The 15564-nt window shown below is 49.0% G+C and overlaps 1 protein-coding gene across 13 annotated transcripts in view; it reads right to left on the reverse strand.

Moving 5' to 3' along the window:
* The window catches only part of SLC4A4 (solute carrier family 4 member 4), a 143891-nt gene that overhangs the window by 90265 nt on the left and 38062 nt on the right, over positions 1–15564 (reverse strand). For 11 of the 13 annotated variants that reach the window (XM_058839097.1, XM_058839099.1, XM_058839096.1 and 8 more), the window contains one exon: positions 5712–5785. The exons of the other annotated variants lie outside the window; for them this stretch is intronic. In XM_058839097.1, coding sequence (XP_058695080.1) covers positions 5712–5785 — 74 coding nt within the window. The remainder of the gene's footprint in view (positions 1–5711; positions 5786–15564) is intronic. 13 annotated transcript variants of the gene reach the window in all.

The raw sequence follows: 15564 nt of genomic DNA on the forward strand, positions 1-15564 counted from the left end.
TATGGAAGTTCTCCCAGCGCCCTGCAACCAGAGCAGCAACATCACCAGAAGGAAAGGAGGGGACAGGGCTCCAGGAAGGCTGGGATGATGCTCAAACCAGCAAGCTGCAGCCCTGGCACTGCTTTCCGGGTTAAGCCCAGCTTCAGCAGTTGTGGTACGAGAAGCACAGGTAGGAGAGGGAAAAACACTCCTGCTGTGTTACCCAGCCCCAGCTCAGGCAACATGACCAGGCCTCCCTAACACATTCTGGGTTACCTTTTCATTTTACATGTCCTAGAAAAGTCCAGGAAGGCTCACAAGCACATCTGGGACTCACATCTGACAAGTGAGCAAAAGCTATATCTGATTTTCCATCTCCATGCTGAACTGTTATACCCAGTGTTACTCTACCTTCAGAAAGAGCAGCTGGGCAGAGGAAGATGGGAGCAGACAGTCAAACAAGCCTAGACTTGATCCCTGACTGAAATGAGAGCAGATGCTGCCATCCAAGGCTGCAAGGTGACATGTGAGGGCAACCTTTCTAACCAGCATGGGCCCCAACAAAACTAGTTTCACTGCCAGGTCAGAGAACTGATGATAGTTTCCAATCAGTTGGACTTGATAATCCTAAAGCTCTGTTCCAACTGATTCTGTGATTCTAAACTGACTGGAGCTGTGACAAAACAAGTCACTGTCAGAATAGTATGGAAACACGTTCCTTCACCTCGCCCTCAGCACATGTTGGCACAAAAGGTATTGCCAGTGAGAAGAAACCAGCACCTTTCCTTCACCATGGGCCGACCACGCCAGCTATTGACTCAGCTGCTCTTACAACGTTTTCTCCGCTTCTCCTGCCTGCACAGCCAGCTTATCGCTGCCTTATGTAAAGTCAGTTTATCACCCTCTGAACTCAGACTGCAGCTTTTGTCACTGAGCATGGAGTAGGCGGGCATCAGAAACCTCCTCATCCCACCCAGCAACCTCAGAGCTAATGCTGGTTGCTGACAGCAGAGGAAAGCCAGCGGCAGTGACCAGAACGAGAATGATACCCCGTGGGATGACCTGCTGGACACTGCCAAGAGGAAGCACTCTCCTGCAAAGTGCCACAGGGAATTAAATGTGGAAAGGAAAGAATCTGAAGACCTGAAATCTTTCATCACGGTGTGGCAAAGCTGGGAAGATCTAAACCACCTGTCCTGTTTTAACTTAGCTGTGTGGAGCAGCACTGGGTTCCAAACTCCACCCGTGGTTTCCAACTTCAGTAGAATCACAGAATGGTTTGGGGCAGAAAGGACTTTAAAGCTCATCCAGTTCCACCCCTCTGCCATGTGCAGGGACACCTTCCACTAGCCCAGGTCACTCCAGGCCCCATCCAACCTGGCCTTGGACACTTCCAGAGATCCAGGGGCAGCCACAGCTTGTCTGGGCAACCTGTGCCAGGGCTTCACCATCCTCACAGGGAAGCTGTGCCAGCTGCTGTATGGAAAGGGAGCACAAAGGCACTGCCTGGGTCCTCTGAGTTTGGCTTTTGCAGGAGTTAAGCCCACTTCAGTTTTACTGAAGCAAAACACAGCCTGGTTTTCCTCCACACACAAATTAAAGGTAAAAAAGAATATTAATGAGCACATTCTGTGATCAGATTTTACCTGATTACTTTTTTAATCCCATTTCTTTCAGAAGCAATTAAAGACTTGGATATGAAACAGGTCATCTGGTTACTTCTGAAAATGGAGGAGGGTCTGCCTACAGTCATGGATCAAAAACAGATGGCAGGGACGGGAGGAGAAAAAGAAATCAAAGTGTATGGGCAAAATATGGCTCGTTTCTCCCACCGCCAGCCTGCTGTTAATACAGGTAAAGATGTTCACAGTTATCTCTGCCCTTTTAGCCTCTCTCCTCATTGATCCAACCATCAAGGACTAATCTTGGGCTTACGGCATCACACAGCTTTCTACCAGCAAAGTGCAATGACACAACCGGGTCGAGAATAGAAAGCAAGGAGGAGGAAAGTGCTAAAATGGAACAAGTAGTTATGGAACATTGTTACAAAATCCCTGTGAGAGCTTCCCTGCAGAGTTAGCAGCGCAACACTAAATGCCACAATGATAATGGGACCCAGGAAAAGCTTTCCCTGACTGCACATTCTCCTGAATTCACTCCCACAGCAGTGCTGAGAGGTGCTATTGAAACGTGTCCTTTGCCCATCCTTTGGAAGGCAGGACAGGTGTGCTGCTCCCCATTCCTAACACATGGAGCCGGTGCACTCCTCAGGCTTTGCAGTGGAGTTGTCCAACTCCAACTCCAGCATCCTCCACCCCACCACGGAGTCAGGGTGGCAGCGAGCCCGGGGAAGTTACGCTCAGAGAGCCAAGAATACCTTATCTCGCAGGATAAGGTGGAGCTTTACTTTTCCCCTCTTGCAAAATCGGTTATTAAGTAATCTGTTTATGTCACACATACCAGCACTCCTCACAGGGGCATTGCAGCAGCACAGCGTTACCTTCAAGGAAAGGAACGTGCAGTGCTCAAAATGAATGGGAAGGGTCCTCTGGCACAGCTCAGGGCAGTGCCTCCTCCTGATTTCCCCCAGGAAAGCTGACTTGTACTTGCTTTCCTTCATGTTCTGCCCTGGACCCGGGCAGATCCCTTGTCTCGCCAGGTCACACTTCTGGGCGCTTCCAGCCAAGCAACTCCTCCTAACTAACGTGTACCGAATCCATCACCTAGCCCTCTCGTGGACCCAGGCAGCAGGGAGGAGCTGGAGTGGAGTCATTTTCAAATGTCAACAGCTGATATCACAGCGACACATTCCAGTGTAGGACCAGGGTGAGGTGCCACCTGAGAGACGGACTAAACAACCCCTGGAAGCAGGCCCAAGGGACATATTTCTGTCAGGTATGTACGGTTTCTGTAAAAGCCACATTTACTCAGCGAGGGCACAAGGGACAATTGTCCCACCCTGAAAATGTCTCATTGCCTTCCTGACCAGAAATGCCCATTTTTACCCCTCCTTAAAAAGCCGAGTCCTTCCCTCTCCCCCGCACTGCTACATAACCAAAGCAGTGGGTGATGTGGTATCTCCATCCCACAGACATAACCTGTGGGCACCACTGACAAAGCCAATGACATTCCTCTCTTCTCCCAAAGAACACACTGAAGAGGCGACAATACAAGCAACACCTTCAAAATTCTGTCTTTGCCTCTTTGAAATTAAAGCAACTCACAAAGCAACACAAGCAAACTGGTTCCGAGGCATGTTATAACCATCTGCTGGAGAGTTTTCCCATTCTCTGAGTTCTTCTGCCTTGTCTCTTCTGAACAAGGTCACGGAAGGCAAAGAAACCATCTCCTCTCCGCTCACTTCTACCAAAATTAAGTCTCTTGACAGACGCTTGCCTCCTATAGAACACCCCACTGTAAGGGCAGGAATCTAAAAGGGATTTAAAAGCATCTGCACCAAGTGCCAGCCAAAGGTCTGCAACCTGGTGTTTTAGCCCTTCCTCTGGATCTTCAACTGACAGAAGGCAGGGATAGATTAGGTACTGGGAGGAAATTCTTCCCTGTGAGGGTGGGGAGGCCCTGGCACAGGCACCCAGAAAAGCTGCAGCTGCCTCATTTCTGGAAGTGTTGGAAAGGTCCTGGAGCAAGCTGGTCTGGTGGAAGGTGTCCCTGCCCACGGCAGAGGGCTGGAACTGGATAGGCTTAAAGACCAGCTCCAAGCACAAGCACTCTGTGAGTGTACAGTTCATCCCACACACGCAGTGACTGCACCCGGGGTGCACACGGATACCCAGGCGCGTTACGTGCACGGATCTCTGTGGAGAGACAGATGTAGCTGAGGACACGCACAGAAGTGCAGAATCACTGAGGCTGGAAACATGGAGACAAATAAGATCTCTTCCAAGTGCCAAAGCCTTTAATGCTTACTGGCACTGCGGCAGTGCCCCAGATTTGCCAGGCACGCCGAGAATTCCAGGCTGTCCCACTGCACGGAGCGGAGCGGCTGAGAAGCGGCTCCCTGAGCGACCCATCCATGCACCATACGTGCCCCGTGACCCTGACAGATGCCACGGCCTTGGATCCTTGGGTGATTTAGCTGGGCTGCTCCCAGGAGCCTGGCAGGAATCACGGCGCTGCCTTTAGCACCACCGAGGGAATTAGCTGGCTACACAGCTCCGGGGCTCTCCGGGGGCTCGGCCGAGCAGCTCCAGCTCCGGAGGCCTGTCGTGTACAATTACAAGCACTTGTTTCACCTCTCCTCTTCATTCCCCCAGCGAGATGAGCTGCAACCGGTCTGTCAGCCCAACTAAACCCAGTGAGGATATCCACAGTGGAGCAAAGGATATACACACACACCACAGCCACAAACATTACTTCAAGCAGTAACCACAGTCGGAACGACCCTCCTGCGCTCAGCACCAACAAACACTTCTATTATGTTCCTGGAGCATCACACGCGGCTGTTGCACATCAAAACAGCATGTGGCAACATTTAAGACAGTAAAACATAAAAAAATATCCTCTCTCTCTCCCTTCTCAAACTGCTGTGCCAAAGTGTCAATTATTCCACAAGCCAGAGCCTAATACAAACCCGACCCTGCAGACAGCAAATAGCCTCATTAAACCCAAGATGATGATTTATAGTGGCTGAGCACAGATTACTTCATCCCAGAGAGGAAGAAAACACAGGCTTTTTCGTGGAAAGGACTGGCTTGGTTTGCTGTAAGTGCTCTAACTCCTCTTTTTTAGAGACTATTTTCTTTCCTACTGCTGGATCCTTTCCTGTCCATTACTGGTGACAATGACACGGCTGTAACCCTACACCCTTCAAAACATTTTCAACTGAAAAGCCACAGGCATTTGTTTGCAAATAAAGAAGTCAGAATAAAATTACATCCTGAAGTGAGGAGGGGAAGGACGGTGCTGCAAAGTGAAATCCTGTCCCTTTTAGTTCAAGTCCTACCTTATCCTGCTCTCCTCCTGCTCCCCCACTAGTTTATCAAGCCCACAGACAACCAATCCTCAGAAAATGAGAAAAAAGGAATTTGCTGTCATTAACTCACTCCTATCAGCGTCATCATTTTCCAGGAAGAAACTTGAAGTGAACTCCTTTAAATTCCTTTCACCTTAGGGATTTCACAACATTTTTAGTCAGAGAGAAAACAAGAACACTTCCAAGGGAGTCTACTCTTTCCCTCTAAAGAAGGAAACTGTCTTCTCTGTTAAAAAGTTCTCCTTCAAGGGAAAACCCTTCTCTTTATGCCTCCTGAGCACAAAGGATAACCCAAGCAAATATTCACTTCCCGCCTGAAGTCCACCCCAACACTTGGTACAAATTCTGCTGGCTCTTTCACTTGGCTTCTCCACTTGCCTCCATATTTCCAAGCTCAGGACTGCAGCGGTGAGAGGCAAGCACTGCTAAAAACTCAGTTTGTAGAGGAACAGCTCTGGTGTCTTGGAGCCAGCGTGCAAGACACAGCAAACGGGACTTTGGGGGAAGCGGAAGCGTGTGCCGGCAGCACCCAACAACGTTCGCTCCTGAACCGAAGCGGAGGATTTCTCTAGAAAGTCACTTCCACGCCAAACAAGCCTACCCATGTTTCAGTCCACTTTAGGACAAAGTACTGGGCAAACCTGAGGCACCCTGTTTCTCTGCCCTCCGACTGCGCCCATCCTATGCACAAACACCAAAGCAAAGGCACCCTTCCTCCCCAGCAGTCCAAGTCTCTTACCTTCCACTTCTTCTTCATCACATACATGTTTAAGGAAGGAAGCCCCTCTATCCAGTACTGCCTCGTCCTCCATCCTATAGTAATAGAAAAGAAAAAAGGAATGCTCAGACTTCTCCTGGAGTGAGCTGTTTGAACCAGCCCAAGTCCTGGGCAGGTTAACTTGCAAGCTGTTGTTCATGTTCTTGTGGGCACTCCTGTCCTCCTTCCAGTGCCTGCTGCTCCTTCATAGAGCTCCTTTCACATGGCGTTTGCTTTAAGCTGGCCTCACGTAGCTCCAGTTCTGACCTTGAGAGGACATCAGTGGTGACAGGTGTGAACAAGGTAATCCCAGCCACAAGTCTTTGGGGGCTTTCCTGTTTCTTGTGTCTGGCTTTTTTCCCCCCCTTCTCTTTTTTTCCAGAAAGTACAGCCACACGGGCAGCCTTGGGGTTATCTATGCAACAGCCAAGAGCTCATGGGGTTCCCGTGTGTCCTGGGTGCTGCGCTGGCAGGCGGCGGCGGCCGAGCCGCGCGGGGAGGCGAGCGGGCACACCCCGCACGGACACGGGCGCGTTCCAAGCGCAGCCCGGGCTCCGGCCAGCCCCTAATACCAGCACAGCACACTTGTCTGCTGGGAGCCCGGCTTTGTGTCACATGTTGGCCTTACAGAAATCTGACATATGAGGATTATCCCTCGACCGAGCTACAGTAAGTCAGATCATCACAGCAGTCATTTATGTGTGTCACCCGTTCATTCATCCATTTGGGGAAGGGTTTCAGTGGTTGCTGGCCTTGCCCTCCCCTCTTCTCTCCACCTCTGATCTGCCTCTGCGGACAGCAGAGACTCCTAATTCCGCTCTTGTGCTTCCGCAGAGCTGCCCACGACTCCTGCTGCTGTGCTTCCCCCACAAAACCAGACCCTGCCTGCGTCCCGAGGGTACGTCTGCAAATCCACTCTTGACAAGCAAATACAAAAATAATAAAATAATAATAATAATAAACAAAATTGGAACCGTGTTAAATAATCTCCTTAGAGGCTAAGTACACATTTGCTGCTTGCTACTGGGCAGTTGCCATGGGAGCCTTCTATCCTAATACAACTGGGACCAAGCTGGTAACCTGTTTTCATACCAAAAATCAGCCATAAAACAACACCTCTTGCTTACATTCCCTCAGGGGAATAGGAACTCAGTTCAGAGTGAGACAAGGCCTTCAAAACTTCCTCCCATCCATACTGCTTCCATTCAAGATCCTCTGGCAGCAGTAGCAGCGAACACTTGCAGAATTATCTTACAGGAATATTCAAATTCAGGGGGGTATAAATACTGAACAGATGAATACCAAGAATTCAGAATGCCTTAGGGTGTCTACCTTGCATGCCAATGCCCAGGCTACCTAACTAGAAAATAAAAAATAAGACTCAGCCACAAAAGGTAACACCAGAGTCCCATGTCATGAAAGCAGTACCTCAGGAGCCACTCTCCCACCTCTGCCAAGTTTTTCTCTACTTCAAGCACCTTTACTAACCCACCTCCAGCCTCATCCTCGGCTCTTAGTCCACAGCTCAACTCCCAAAATGAGTCTCAAACATGGCACTGACAAAAACAATGAAGAAAAGTAGGTCAGATTCAAACACTGTACCAAAGCATACGGACACAGATGTTTTTCACTTGGATTACTGGACAGCAGTAAAAAATGCAGTACTGTACCCCAAAATGTATGTGAGCATTGACTCCCAAGCTTAGGTCTAGTCCAAAGCCAGCTCCTCCTTGACACAGGCTGTTTCAGCCTGAATTCCAGGAGCCAGAGGATTTGGAGCAGAAATTTCCCTGAGCTAGGAAAGGTGCCATTCCCCAGGCAGCTGCTGCCGGGTGCGGAGGGGTGGGATGTGCTCCTTGCCAGCACAGCACACCAAGCCAGCACTCAGGCACACACCAGCCTCCCCTGAAAGCTCCAGCTCTTCAATAAATTATTTAAGACTATTTAGGTGTCTTTTCTAAGGCAACAGAAGGGAAAATATTCCATGGGTACCCTTGCTTGTTTGCAATGGTTGTGAAGACACAACCCCTTTTTAATTATTATTTTTTCCTGCAAAGCAGCACAGTAGCTCCTTGCTACAAACTCAGCTGGAAACATCTGGAACAGATGGAACTGGATTTTCAGACCAAACACAAACCACAGGAGCTTTATACCTCTGTGAAGTCTGTACTTATCCTGAATGGCATTCAGCACCATGTAACACACCTGTGTGTCCCTGCCCAAACACCGCGTCCCCGGGCCAGCTCCTCCAACCTAGGCAGCACCAGCCCAGGCATGGAGAAACTGGGAAGCAACAGTGCGGTGGAGCAGAGAAAGGGAAAGGAAGGGAGCAATTTCCACTGTCTGCAAGGGATACAGTGCTGAGAAATCACCAGCTGCCATCCCCCCGGGAGAATTCTGCTCGTCCTTCCCATGATGGCAGAGCATCCTCCCAAGCATCACCCTGCCAGTGCTGAGCACCCCCAGCAGTGGGAACGGCCCCCACACTCCCAGGAACATCACCTTGCCAGCCTGAAATGAGTTTATCACATTTAACAGCCATGCTTTTTTTAGCTCCAGAGGGTTGGAAAACCGATCAGCAAGGCTGATGCTTTCTCTGAAACGTGTATCCGAAGGAGCTGGGGGGTTTAAAGGGCCGAGAATAGAGCTCGGGTCGCCTTGGCACAGCGCCCCGGCTCTAATCCGCGGGAGTTTAGTGATTAGGCTCCAAGCACCACCTCCCTTGACTTGGTCTTTTCTGCCCTTCTCAGATTATCACAGGATTTCTGTGGGCCAAAATCTAGCAAGAAAACATCCTTTACCAATTTGCACAAGGAAAATATTTCAGCCCCCTGGAATTTTTCAAATACCATAAATGGGAGCTGAAGAAATTAAAAAGAAAAAAAAAAAAAGTCACGTGAAACAAGAAAATCTTGCCTCGAGTCTTCAGGGGAAAACTGGCAGACTCCTGTTAGTGAAGCATTGCAGCATGACCACTGTCCCATGGACTGGAGAGAAGAAAGGAAGGCAATAATTTTAGGGCCCCTGAAAAGAGATGCACTTTTGGTTAAGCCTGGTTTACCAGCTCCTTGTTGGAAGGCAAAGGGGTTTTCAGGCACTTCTTGTCCAGATCCTCATGACTGCTGCTGCAACATTTTGGAAACAAACCTAAAAAAACCAATAATTATTAAAAAAATATTGGGCTTCTATTTTCGGGGTCTGACAGAATCTGACAGAATATGCCCCAGTGAAAAAACACAAGATGCTTGAGTAATTGGCCTCTCTATGCCGATGATTAGATCGGTGCCAAACATTTTTAGAAATGATGTTGTGTGTCAATAGGATTTGAACAAGAGTCACACATGGCCAGCAGCAACTCTGCTCTGCCTGCAAAGCGCTGGCAGATACAGCTCACAGAAATATTTTGCCCAGCTACTCGGAAAGAACATCACCAATTTAGCACTAGCAGGGATCCCGGACTTCCTAATGGCTGTGCTCAACGTCTGTTCCGTTTGTCACAACGTGAATTCTTCCTGCAGATCTCTGGTTGCAGCACCAAACACCTGCACTGCACCTTCCAGGCAGCGAAAGCGGAGAGGAACCTCGCAGTTAGCGTTGCCAGCGCTGCTCCAGGCGGAGGCATCATCCCAGGAGATGGAGTGCTGCCACCGCCCGGCTGCTCAGCTCCAGAGCTGTGAAACTTGGAGGGCAGGAGAGAGGGAAAGTGGTGTTTGGCGTAAATAAAGAAGGACTGATGTGGCAACACGAGATGTTGCGCGGAGTTACAACTCGCCGGAGTGAATCAACGCGTAACAGAGCTGGGGAGCCAGAGGGCAGAGTTACTGCTCACTGATAAGCTTTTACAGTTCTGCCCATTTCCAACGGCTTTTGCAACCAGGAAGAAACTCCAGCAAACTCTAAACTGCACAAGGAAAAAGAAACGGAGCCAGTTCCGTAACTGAAGCAGAGTAACACGGAGCCGTGAGAAAGTCACATTAAAGAGCAAGCCAGTGAGCTGGGGCGTGGAGTGGTCAGGGGCTGAGGGAGGAGGGACAAGTCCAGGTCGCAGAGCAGCAGCACCAGCAGTGGGGCTCCGGACGGATCGGTGGCAGCTGCCAGCCCACGGGGTCCCTGCCCAGCAGCAGCTCTGCCAGCCGGCTGCGGGGAAGCTGGGCACTCTCCCAGGAGAGGCAAGGGAAAAGTAACATCTTCCTGTGGGTGCAGAGTCAACCACCCTGTCTGCTACACAGAGCACAGCACCAGTGACCTGTCAAGACTGTTTTCCTCAGAAAACTGCTGTGATTGAACTGGAGTGGGAAGGCATGGATGGGGACGCTGCAGGAGAAAACGCAAACCCAAGCGAACCGCACGTGGAGCGCCGTGGACTGAGCTGTTTGGCGGGTCCCAAATCCCACAAAGTTTACCCCTCAAACCGCCACACGCTGCTCCCCCTCACCACATAGCTCACAAACACAAAAGGGGAGACTTGTCCTGGTAGGAAACATCCACAGCCCCACACTGCTCCCCACAGGTGTGACCAACACTCCTTGTGACAACCAGCACCATCCAACCTCCAACTACAGACGGATCAGCACAGATGGATCAGCCAGACCTGAAGGTTCCCAGAGATGGGACCTGGACCTGAGCAGAGAGAAGAGCCACCAAAAGCTTCCCTGCCACTGCCAGCAGTGCCCTCACCAAGCCACCCAGGTTAGATGCCAAGTGTGTGTGGGGACGTGTACGCGCATCCCCAAAGGAATGAGTCAGCAAACCAAACACCCTGCTTCTGTCAGCAGCCTGCAGGGAGACAGAGATAACATTATTCCTTCTCTCTCTGCAACCTGTGAAGCGTTCAGACACTGCAACTGTGGTGGCCAAGTAAACAAGAAACCAGGAAGGAGACTTGGTCCCAGCTGATGCTCTCGCAGCCCGTACACAAATGTGTGCATAAACAGACCTAATGTGACCGATTCCTTTTTAGGGCCCTGATGTCTTCTGGGTTTCTCACATATTTGCACATGGGCTCTGCCACAGAAAAAAAAAAAGAGCTTCTGACTATACTCAGCACAGCCTGGTTGATGCACTTTTGGAACATGTTGCCAAATTTATCCTGGATGCATTTTCCCCTGTCAGCTCTAAAACAGCATTTATTTACAAGCTTTCTCAGCAAAAGGCTGTACTCACCCAGAGCAAAGCAGGACAGAACCCTCTGCTTTCCACACAAAGAACTTGCACTGTAATATTTATAAACCAAATAAATTCCCAATTAAGTCATCTCATTAGGTGAAACGTTTCCCTCTACGGAGGTGTTCTCAGGGATTGAAATGAAGTCCCATGACAGGATTTAAATATGAGTTTTAGGTCTTGACTAAATCTTGTTTTTGAAAACTCTTACAGACTGGAACGTCAGGAACTCTAAATGTTTTATCTCAACTCACAGGTGAAGTCTATGAGAGCACCTTCCTGAAACCAAGATAAGAATCATTTGAATTCAGGATGGCAAAATAAGTCCCAACATTTGCATTTCAATTTTGATCTCCGACAACTTGGGAAGAACTCTTGGAGTTGGATATGTTCCAAAAATGAAGTAACTACTAGGAAAAGTGATTGGGCGTGAATGAAGTTACAGCTTTCTTCTGCACAAACAATAAAGTAACACTATCAAAACACAGAGAAATATAAGGGGAACGTTGGCACTGGATGCCGGGACAGGTGTAACAGTTGAAGCCTTTGCTTCATTGTGATTAAATGACTTACCATAAAACAACATGACTATAAAAACTGATAAAGTCAGCTGCTTCTTCGGCTTCATTTCCTTCTCCTCAAGGAAACCATGGAGCTGGAACTGGGGACTCAGCAAGGAGAAGGCTGCCTTGCACTCCAGCTTCATTTGAAATCTGCAGGATCTCAGTGCGAGCCCCTCTCCAGGACAGGGTGAGCCTCTGCTGCCAGGCACCTGGCTCCTGACACATCCCACATCCATCTGCTGTGTTTCACGTAGCTACAGCCAGGAAAAGGCACAGAGACACCCTGTAAGGAGTTCGAGCTTGCACTTCAGAAGCAGCTTTGTGGGATGGACTCAAATGAGATGAATCCACAGGAAGAAGTTATTCTGGACTGCAAATATTATGAATGTATCTGTTTGAGGCTAACATAAACCAGACATTTTTGTAGCTCTGTTTTCTGCAATGGATGAAATAGCCATTTTTTTTGTGATTTCTTTCTCTAGAGGCAGAGTGATGTCAGGTTTTAAACCCATAAGCAGTAGTGGATTTTTTCCTAAAAATTATTATTTCAAGCCAGCCTGTGACATCTGATCTGTAGTTGGCTATTTATTACTGTGACAATGTCATGTCCTGCAATATTTTTGTTACAGTTTTATGCCTGAGAGGCAGCTTCATACTTGACTGTGTGTCTATTTGAAACCAGTGCTGGTCTAAACTGCAGCTGCTCCTTGTTCCAGTCCCCAGCTCTTTTAGAGGAATCTGTGACCAAGTGTGCTGTGTCACAGGAGCAGGTACCACGGGCTAAGAAGCTCCTGCAACACATCTCAAGAGTGAATTTGACATCAGCTCAGCAGACAACTTGCAAAGGACAGGAGATCCAGGTACACCTATAGAGAAACGTGCACCAAGAAACAGCAACTGCAGGAACTCCTCCAGCATCTGCTGCATATTGCCCACCTGGAACCTCCAAAAGCAAGACATGGCAAGCATGATCCTGAGGCAAACTCCCAATTAGAAATGGGGACGTTAGAGTCCAGCAGCTTGGTCCTGTGTCTAAAAGAAAAGTGTTATCTGGAATGGGCGGTGCTGGGTTTAAGTCCATTTCCCACTGCGCAAAGGAACAGGCAGTGTGTACAATGAGGGGTGTGGCAGCACACCACTGGCACCACTCAGCCAGAGCTGCTTTTCTCCAGGGAAAACAACCTAGCACGCTCAGTCCTGGCTTCCCAGCAAGCAGCTAGCTCCTGCACTTGTCCTCTCCTGTGACTGTTTGGGGGGGAAAAGTTCTCCATAGCAATCACACCACACATAAGGTGTGAAATCAGCTCATAGCTTAATTTCACCTCTGTAATTACAGTTGGAAGCTTTTCCCTTCCCTCAGGCTTCAGACTGTCAAATGCACAACTCCTAGAGCTGCATATTGTCCCACCAACACCTTCCCAACTACCTCTGAGATGCTGAAGCCCCTCTAAAAGCATCACAGAGCTCTGGACCACTGATGGTAACGTGGGTACAGAGTGTGCTGGCTTCCTGCTGCGAGGAGGACAGGCAAGACCTGATCCAGCACAATCCAGACCTGAGCTCTGGCTGGCAGAGGCAGAAAGCCTGGTTGTATAAAACATTTTGGACATATCTGAAGCAGCCAAGGGAGCTAATGCACTCTCAGCACTTCCCAGAGTGCAGGCACAGCGTTTCTGATCCAGTTCTTGGCATCCTGAAGCGATACGTGGATTCACAATATGCTGGTTTCAAAAACATAATCCAGCATAAAGGATATTTTTAACATGGATCATTTTGGGAATCTGCTTAACCACTCGCGTGGCCTTACACAAGCAGGAACTTCTCCAAGTGCACTTATCCCCAAATTATGCCAACTTCACCTGGCTATTAGGTGACAGTCTCTGTAAATTGCAATTCTTCCACGTTGGAGCAGCTGCTCCCAAGTAAGAAGGGATGTGATACCACCTGAGTTCACCTCCAATGGAGTGTGGAGAGAACACACAGCTGTAAAACTAAAACAGAATGGCAAAGCCATCCAAACCAAATGCCAGCACACACACAAGACTCAGGCAGAAGAAAGAGCTCCAAAAATATTAGACAAGCAAAAAAACCAGTGGGCTTTGGCCTTATCCTCACTTCAGTGCCAACTGCTCATCCCAAAGACTTCATAGTGACCATTCCCTGGGGTGATGAGACAAAAATCTCGGCTGAGGAAGGTCACTGGCATTGGTCCTGGTGCATGCATCAAATCCTAATGCAATAATAGTCACTCAAAACTAATGCAGACCTGAGAGCCAGAAATGTGAACAGCCAGATTTCAAACTAAATGCCCTTCTAGCCTTCATTGGCTGCACTGGGAAGAAAAAAAAAATAGAGGAAATAAAAAAACCAAACCAAAACACAGAAAACCCACAAAAACACCCCAAAAAACCACAGAACCACAAGCCAGTGGAAGCTTACTGAAGAAAAAGAAACATTTCCTGACAGAAGAGGAGAAAGGGGAGTGAAATGCAAAACCAAGTTATTTTATTACTTGTGACTAAAGTGAAAAAAATCATTTCATCACTTCCACCAATTTAAGCTCCAGTCAGAAGAGAGTCAGTCAGAGCCCAGAGCAGCACGGACCTGGGCTGCCATTCTGTCTCCCCAGAGTGCCAAGTGCTCAACAAAACACCGATTACGCCAGCACAAGCCACAGAGCCAGAAGGACACAGGTCCCTCACAAGCGATACCCACAAGGATCACGAAGCAGAAACACAACTGCAAGTGACAATTCCCTTCCGCAAGGCCACAGATGCTGCTCTGGGAGAGCATCTGCTGTGCCTTCTGGGGGCTGTGATCAGGCTGTTGGGACAACCATATGCGTGGTCCCTGGCTACCACGAACCAGACTCATACCCACAGGCAGGAAAACTTCCTCTCCTCAAAATGTCAGTGGTGTCAGAGGGGCAGGTTGGTAGGAAACAGCTGTTCCAGAGCACCGACAGCCACCGGGATGTCAGACTGTCTGGGGGAACCTCACTGCCACGGCCACTGGCCCACAGGGAGCTCATCAACACAGCCATACATTTGACAGTGCCTGCAGAGAAAGCGAAGGCAGGGTTTGCACACCTCTAAAGAACAGGTCACCGGAGCACGGAGCCAAGCAGCACCTTCAGGTGCCCCTCCAGGCGTGCAGCTCGTGAGAGCAACGCGTGCTGCTGACCCGCTCGACACCTCGGCTGGGCGCGTGATGGCAGCGAGGAGCGGGCCGAGCCCGTGATCCTTCCACTCAGCCCTGCAGACTAATTAGTCATTAATAAAGAGTCTGGCCCAGAGCAGGCGGGGGCACATGATCACGTTCTCATGGCATTAGTCAGCGGACGGAGCGGTACGGGTTCCTTCACCAGGACACCGGCTCCAACGGGAGGAACATGATGCAGCATAAAAGCAGAGTGGTATGAGCAGACAACGCATGATCCTGCATAAAGGCGATCCGTTTAGCAGTGCTCAACTCGCTTCACCAGCAAAATGTGTTTGCTTCTGGACTGGCATTTTGCTCCATGGGAGAGTCAGGTTCTTAATTTGGTTCTCAGAGCCCTGAAGCTGGATTTACTGTATCCTCCAACCACAGCCAAGAGCGCAGAACCCAACTGCTGAGCAGGCAACTCCCAAGTTTTAACAAGACTGTCCTCTACGTGACATCCATTTAAGGGCAGCTCAAAATAGACTTATTCATACCAGCCTAAAACAAGACTGTGAAGAAAACAACAACCCAAGAACTGAAAAGAAATTTCTTGCCAGAAAGTACTCACAGCTACTTCTGAACTCCTTCCCTGTGACCCATCAATGTTGTCCGGAAGAACAACTTGTGGGACAAAGCTGGTAGGAACGCAGTGATGCTGATAAGCAACGCTGCTGCAGGACGTCCTGTGTCCTCCCAAATAACCTAAACACCACTGTAATGATTACTGAGCTTGGATAAAAGACCAAGCAGACTTCTGCAAGGGAAGAGAAAATGACATTTTAGCATCAATCTTTCTTTCAGTGTCTAGAAAACTTCATCTGCTCTAGGAATAGACTACAAAAAAAATCCTTCTCTGGATAGAGAAAACCTAAAAAATTAAGATCTCTTACGTCTTCCTTTACCAG

Source organism: Poecile atricapillus, chromosome 4 (genome assembly GCF_030490865.1).
Source record: "Poecile atricapillus isolate bPoeAtr1 chromosome 4, bPoeAtr1.hap1, whole genome shotgun sequence".
Classification (NCBI taxonomy): domain Eukaryota; kingdom Metazoa; phylum Chordata; class Aves; order Passeriformes; family Paridae; genus Poecile; species Poecile atricapillus.